Here is an 8,244-nt window from a genome sequence, read left to right on the forward strand (position 1 = left end):
GATGTAGTAAATAGCCAAAAGGCTGTCTTTAATATTAACAAATTGAAGAAAAAAAATCTAAATAATGTAATGTAATACATGTAATGTATTACATGTAATCTAAATAATGTAAATAATATACAGACTTAAAATCTCTCAAATAACTAAAAATAAGCCTTCATTTTTAAGTGAGAAAAATGTTGGTTCATTCTAATTAGAATTCATGGGATCTTGAGTTATTAACTCAAGTATCATAAAATCCTTTTTCATTAAATACTTAAGATTTAATTTTTCTTTTTAAAAAATGTTTGTCTAGAAGGTATATTGATATTCAGAAATACTGAGGGTGCTGCACATTTATGTGATTTTTCAAAGTGTTGTAAAACTTGCAGTTTAGGAGTCTAGAAAAGTCTCTGATGATTAGGACAGGGCAGTGTTGTATTCATTTTTTTTTGTATTCATTTTTTAAGACAAAAATATGACCTTGGTAATTAGACTTAATATTGACTCTAGGGCAGGGTGCCTGGGTGGCTCAGTGGTTGAGCAACTGCCTTCAGCTCAGGTCATGATCCTGGGGTCCTGGGATCAAGTTCCACATTGGGCTCCCTGCAGGGAGTCTGCTTCTCCCTCTGCCTTTGTCTCTGCGTCTCTCTTTGTGTCTCTCGTGAATCAATAAAATCTTAAAAAAAAAAAATTGGCTCCACGGCATTGTCCAATGTTCAACTTGTTGCCCCCTTAAAGAATACTACTAAGCAGACAGAATGGTTTTATGACTAGCAAGTCTTGGTAGACTAATTTAATTTTTAAAATAGATTATAAGAAAGTGATACATTAAATATAACTTTTAGTAAGAATTGTGATTTTATAACATTGTCAGCAAACAAGTAGGCAATTATGGTCTGAACTAGATAGTGTTAAATGGACTGCTGTTTGGATGATGACACATATGAGATTATTTACAGCAATCCCAAGTTAGGTTCAAGAGCCACAATAAGTACTAGTTCATGATATTATGCTTGAACTGTAGTTGTGTGAGCTGCTTTAGTGATAACTGCTTTTAGGAGTAAAAAATATGTTTATTATTTTTTAACCAGGGCAAAACATGAAAATACTCCTGAAGTATTATTACAGCTGTACTCTACATTATTTCAGGTTTATATCTAGTTATCTTTATTCGAAGTATGAGAGGGAAGTCAGAAAAGAATAATAAAACAAATGAGATGTTCTTTGTGTATATGATAACAATATTGTTTAACTTGCATTCGTAAAACTGGAGGGATGACTTAAAATACCAGTTTAAAATACTATTTTTTGTGTTTAAATAAAGACTGCTTGTCCCCTATACACATATATTTTTTTTCATGGAATGCTCTTCTTTTTTTTTTAAATAAAATAATTTTTATTGGTGTTCAATTTACCAACATACAGAATAACACCCAGTGCTCATCCCGTCAAGTGTCCCCCTCAGTGCCCGTCACCCACTCACCCCCACTCCCCGCCCTCCTCCCCTTCCAACACCCCTAGTTCATTTCCCAGAGTTAGGAGTCTTTATGTTCTGTCTCCCTTTCTGATATTTCCCACACATTTCTTCTCCCTTCCCTTATTAAAAATATACATATATGAGACTAAGGAGACTTTTAAAGTAATCTTGATTCAATTTCCCACCCAGAGTAGGAATCCCTTCCATGTCCTCCCATTGTCGGCTCATTATTCCCTCCAAGATAAAATTCTGTTTGAGTTCTAACAGTTAAATCTTACTTTAGTCTTACCTCTCCAGATATACCTGGTATTTCATGATACTCCAAACTGTTTCATGCCTTGATTCTGTTAGAATATGATGCTATGTGTAGCATAGCATGTAGATTCTGTTAGAATATGATGCTATGTGGAGACAGATAACTTCTGTCTTCTTGTTTATCTAGTAACTGCCTACTTATTCTCTAGGACTAAGCTCAAGTTTTTCCCTCATGACCTCAACAGACCGTTAGGTGTTTTCTCCTTTATCCTGCCACTTTCTCTCATATATTTCATTTCAATTACATTTTTCTCTTGTAACAATTTCGTTATGTGTCTATCTTGCCATCTTCTATTAAATGTGAGCTCCTTGAAGGCACAGATATGTTACTTAACTTTGTTTTTGATTGCTCATTAAGGTCTTTGACATGTATAATAGGAGCTCAATTTAGAAAAATAGTTCACATATTAAAATTGGGTTCTTTATTAATACTGATCAGTTATATTGCTAAAATTATTTTATTTAAGTAAACTCATATTTTGTGATATTTAATAACATGTTTAGATAAGAAAACATGTTTAGATAAGTGATCAAGAGAGGAATTAATAATCACGAAAGCTGTTAGACTTTATTTGTTGTTAGTGGCTCACTTCTACATATTCTTAGTCATAGAAGAGAAATAAATGGCCTATAAGTAACCAGTGTTCAGTAAATTTCTTTGAATATACTTCTTTTAATGTTTACTATATAGTCTGCTGATAGGAAAAGAAGATAAATGACCAGATGCAGTTTTCTTCCCTAAGCTTTTTTTTTTTTTTTTCCCCTGTAGAAGACAAGTCTCTGATTCTGTGCTTTCTAAAGTATAGACCAATGACCAATGACCTCAGCATCACCCTGGTACTTGTTAGAAATCCAAATTCTTTGACTCTCCCTCAGTAACTCTGGAGGGTGAGACTCAATAACCTGAGTTGTAATAAGCCTTCCAGATGCATATTATAATTTGAGAACTATTGCTATTATTTATCAGTAAATTTTTATGTCTTTAATGACGTTATCTTTATATGGTATCTTTATTTTATTAATTTATTCATGAGAGAGAGAGAGGCAGAGACACAGGCAGAGGGAGAAGCAGGCTCCTTGCAGGGAGCCCAATGTGGGACTTGATCCCAGATCCTGGGATCATGCCCTGGGCCGAAAGGAGACGCTCAACCACTGAGCTGCCCAGGCGTCCCATTATATGGTATCTTTAAAGATACAAGATACTTTTCAGATTTTATTAAACCATAATATATACTCTTCCTATTATCTGTTCTGAACTCCAAGACTTTTGAATGCTTCCATTCCTACTTTTCATCCATCCATCCAGTGCTCTAAAAGCACACATCACATCCTCAAAACTATTCTATGTGTTTGGTCATTCAAAATTTTGGTTAATAGAAACCTTTATTGAGTATTATGGAAAGGAATTTATCTCTTGTATTATATAAGCATCTTTAATTATATTGTCTCTTAGATCACAGTTTTAAAATATAGAATATGTATCATCATCTTTAAAGTCACTTTCAACTCTGGTTCTTTGAGTACAAATGGCAAGTGGCCAATTTTATAATTCTCATGGCCTTCCAGTTATTTCTTAGAATTAATATCTGTGGGTAGCGTATCCATCTTACCTTCTGACCTCTTTTACAAATGAGTATCACCTTATAGACACTATTTTGTCTGAAGACTATGTATAGAGTAGTATATGCTTGGTCTTCATTTGACACTAATATAGGAAATATAGGGGTTTCAAGTGAGTTTATTCTTTTCTAAGCAAAAAATTAATAATGTCCTTTTTCTCCTAGTTCATGCTAAATTGCCTAAGATCTTTCTCTTCTTTGCATATATGCTAGGCCTTATCAATACTTAGAATTTGAAACTGTCCAGTTCTTGGATATTATCCTAGTCTGTTCTTTTTTGTCTTTTTTTCTTAATAGCATTATCATAAATGCAGTATATCCCTACTTAAGTAGCAAGTATAAGTTAATTAAAGCAAAATTCACTGCATTAATAAAATACAATCCCTTAAAAGTAAACATTTTAATGGTATATGGCATTTATGCAGTATTTTGTAGAGCTTAGTAGGAATTCACAAAGTGCTTTGAATAAATGAATGCTGGAGATATTCATGGTAAAATAGAAAAGTTTAATTTTTAAAAGCCTATTACTATAATAAAACATTTTAGTATCACTTACAGTAATGAGAAATCAGAATTGACTTAATATGTTCACAGTTCATTAGAGAGCTAATGCTTTCATGTCTGGAAGTAAATAACATTTTTTTAGGATTCTGATACTCTTTGTACCTATCTGTGGGCCATATTAGGACCTGTTCTGTGTTCACATCTCTGTTTTGCAATTCAGGCTTCCAGGCTGAACTAATTTCCAAATTCTCTCCAGAGAATTACAGTATTGTTTACTAAGTTGAAAAATTTTGCAATTTTAAATGGAAATTAACTCACTGCCAAATTTTACAAGACCTAAAAGCATTAGAATGTGTGTTTTGGCCACTTTAGCTCTTCTTTACCTTCTTTACCTCTTACCAGGTTCACATTTGCCTCTAAAAAGCTTTCTGAATTTTATTTATTCATTCCAAGCCACTGAGGTGATACTATTTAAGGCATCTTTGAGACATGAAAAAAATGTATAATGGAATTAAAGCAGTAGCAAATCTATGCCAGATAACATCAAATATACTAATTGATGATAGAAGTGACAATTTTGCTTACAATCTTAGAAGAAATCTATACAATGATTTTTAAAGTTAGCAGCCCTGCTGTTGCTTACCTCTTTGAGAGCTGGGTGGTGGTTTGTGTGTTAGAAATTCAAACTACTGTTGAGTAGGTTTATCATAGTAGAACCAGCCTAGCAACTAAACAAAATGTAAAATTCAGAAAAGAACATTATTACCTGGCCATCAGCATATAGTAAAGTTGATGATTGTGGACAAGGAGATAGGGACAAACTTGTGTTTTATGGAATTTTAATTGGTTCATGACTTCTTGCAAAAAACAAATAAAGTACAACCAACCAAGCAAAACACAACATAGTGGGATCCCTAAAGTAGTATGAGGGAACACAGGCAAGTGTGGGGACCTCGGCTGGTAGATATGGTTGTGGAGTCATGAAAGATGTAGAAATGTTTCTATTAATATATTTGTATAAATGTTTCTATTTGTCAGTGTGTGAATCATTTGACTCAAAATGTCCAAAAAAAATGTTGTAAGTGACAACAGGAGTTAGGCTTGTGAAAAAAATGTATGAAATCATAAATTGTAGTCAGTGGCCAGACTATATTTTCAGCAAAGCTAATGAAAGAAATGTGGTAATTATATCAAAACAATAGCACTGAGACTTAGCTAAGGCCTTTTGAAAAATTTTAAATATTATACTGACATTATTAGAAATTGTCTTAATTATGGACAAGACAGAAGTAATGATAACCATATTTTAAAACACCTTTGTTATCCTAGAGACTATACCATTTTCAAAATTTTCCAGAATAAAAGAGGCAGTGCCAAGTGTAAAGAAAGTTTGACACGATCTAGTAAATATTACTAGAAAATATGAGGTAAAATTTCATTTTGGCAACGCCATCAGGAAGTAGAAAGACCAGTTGTCATGGTTCATTTGTCATGGTTCACAGAAGTGAGTTTTTGAAAACATACAACATATATTAATTGTAACAGAGGAATATATTTAAGTTTTGTGCATCCGAAATTGTAATAATAATGATAATAATAAATGAATATGCATTTACTCACTATCCATTTTAATAGACCATTATCCATACCTCCAAAGTCACCTTATGCTCCTAACCAATTGCATCTCTTTCTATAAAGATAGCTGTTAACATAGTTTTCTATTAATCTTTTTTTCTTTATAGTTATACCACACATGAATCTATCCTTTAGCAATAAGTTGTTTTATTTTCCTTGTTTTAAACTTTATATAAATGTAATTATAACTGTGTATTGTTTGAAATTTGCTTCTCCCCCCCTCAGTTGGTTTTTTAGTTTCACCCACATTGATGCATGTGGCTATAGATCATTAATTTTCCTTGCTGCATATATACCATTGTATGCCCATAACATTGTATACATATCTGATCTAATGTAGATGAATATTTAAGTTGCTTCTAGTTCTTAGCTTTATTACAGGGAGTGTTGTTATGAACATGTCTGTACATGTCACTTGGTAGACATGTGCAAGAATTTTGCTGGCATACCTAAGAGTTGGATTACTGGCTTGAAATTGCATGTTCAACCTTGTTGGGTCATGCCAAAATGAGTGTATAAATGTTCTCATGACTTTACATCCTCATGGACACCATGTCAAGCTCTAAGAATGATAACCCAGCTACTCCATGCCTTTTTTCATGGTCTCTTTTATTGTGTTCAGCTGATAGATTGAGTTCAGGTCAAATACCAAATTTTCCTTAGATATACAGCCCTAAGAGTACCTGTTTTACAGTTGACAGTAGAGGTAACATCATTAGACTAAGTCAAGGAAGAAATTATCTGTTTGAAGTGAGATTCCAAATGTACGTTTAAAATATTTGTGACATTTAATAACCAGAACATAAAGTTTTATATGGCACAAATTTTGTAAGTTCTAACATGCCTGAGTCTTCATTATAACAAGTAGTTAATTTATTGAAGTAGGTCAAATATTTATTTAAAAAATAAAAGTCAGTCCTTGAAAAAGATAACATTTTATTTCTAGCAAATGATATATTAAGCCCAGAACTTAACGTTTATGATAGTAAAATTGTAACTTTGGTATGTTTTTAAAAGTACTATCAAACCTTCAAAAAGAGTTGCCTGGGCAGCCCAGGTGGTTCAGCGGTTTAGAGCTGCCTTCAACCCAGGGCCTTATCCTGGAGCCCTGGGATCAAGTCCCGCGTCGGGCTCCCTGCATGAAGCCTGCCTCTCCCTCTGCCTATGTCTCTGCCTCTCTCTCTCTCTCTCTCTCTCGAATAAATAAATAAATAAATAAAATCTTTAAAAAAAACAAACAAACAAAAAACCAAAAAGAGTTGCCTTTTCTTCTCTATTCTCATTATAATTAACCTAGTGCTGGTCTATTTCACAGCTTCCTTTCTCCATGGTTTTTTTTTTTGAAGACCCTCAAAATTGGATCCCTGTCACTTCAAATACAGACTTTTCTGCCTTGTTTTCCATTTTCCAGAAGTGCTATGAAGCACTTCAGGTGAATTTCCTAATCGCCTTTGAGGACAGTAGCAGTATGCTATAGTGGAAGGGGCCTCAGGGCCATGGACGTGGGATCTCATTCTCTTCTGCCAGCTGCTAGCTGAGTGGTCAGAGACAAGTCCCTTGACTTCACTGAGCCTCAGTTTCCACAGCTATCAACTTCAGAGTGTCCTCAGATTTTTAGATAAATATAAAGTACCTAGTAGTTTAGTGTCCCATGGTAAATAACTTCAGTGTGCAGAGTAAGCACTGTGCTATGCACTTTACACATATGTCTTTGATTTTTAAAATAATACTGCAAAAAATACAGCAGAGGAAGCTGAGACTTGGGATGATTAAATAAATTGCCCCCATCCCATAACTTATAAAGGATTGAGCCATTATCCAGTTCCAGGTCTGCCTGACTTCGGAGGCCCAGTGCTCTCGTGACTGGCCATCCCACAGCGTCTGCACTCGGCTTTTACTACATTATTTCTCCCCTCTGAATTCTTTGTAACTCTGTCTCTCTTGCACATTTTTCATTTTATTGTTTTGTAATAGTTTCATACAAATAGGGTCACTCTTGAAGACACAGACCTTTTTGTCTTTTATTTCTCACAGCCTAGAGTATCACACACCCATAGAGTACTCAGTAAATATTTGATTACCTCTCACTGAGTTTCACCAGTTTAATATTTTATATCCTTTTTTATAGCTCATTTCAGCGGCCACGTGGCACTCTCCATTTGGATGATGGTGAATACTGGTCCAACAGGGCAGCCTCTTATAAAGGAAAATCCCACCGACCCGTCTTTGAGAACAGCATGGACAAGATATACAGGAACTTATACAAAAAGGCCTGTAGTTCCGTTTCTCATACACAGGAAAGCTTCTGATACCATCCATGATAAACTGTATGGGTGTCTGTGTCAACTTCTCAATGAAAACGTTTGATGTGATCAATATCTGTATTCTTTTTTTTTTTTTTTAACAGGTGGTTCTGAGTACCGTAGTTAGAAGTGAATAAGTTCATTGCTTCAAATGGTAAATTATTCTAGGCAGTCTTCTTTTTTTAATCACAGGAGAGAGTGCTCTGTTCTCAAAGTCAGAGCTCTACATCACAATTACAACTTCCAATCTGATTATGAGAATGATGTTCAGCCACACGTCTCAGGTCTCCTACAAATCCAACAATAGATTCTCTCTAGAAATGGTCTTCTGCTTTAACCACTTTGCGATTTTCTTTTAATCTGGTTATTTTGTCTAAGATTTATATTAACTCCCTTTTCTTGGTAATGA

The 8,244-nt window shown here is 34.2% G+C and overlaps 1 protein-coding gene across 3 annotated transcripts in view; it reads left to right on the forward strand.

Annotated features, from left to right (window-relative positions):
* The window catches only part of SPATA6 (spermatogenesis associated 6), a 145,931-nt gene extending 138,023 nt beyond the window's left edge, over positions 1 to 7,908 (forward strand). For all 3 annotated transcript variants that reach the window (XM_072772211.1, XM_072772212.1, XM_072772213.1), the window contains one exon: positions 7,661 to 7,908. In XM_072772211.1, the coding sequence (XP_072628312.1) occupies positions 7,661 to 7,841 (181 nt within the window). In that variant the 3' untranslated portion in view covers positions 7,842 to 7,908. The remainder of the gene's footprint in view (positions 1 to 7,660) is intronic.
* Positions 7,909 to 8,244: the final 336 nt, after the last annotated feature.

Source organism: Canis lupus, chromosome 13 (assembly GCF_048164855.1).
Source record: "Canis lupus baileyi chromosome 13, mCanLup2.hap1, whole genome shotgun sequence".
Classification (NCBI taxonomy): domain Eukaryota; kingdom Metazoa; phylum Chordata; class Mammalia; order Carnivora; family Canidae; genus Canis; species Canis lupus.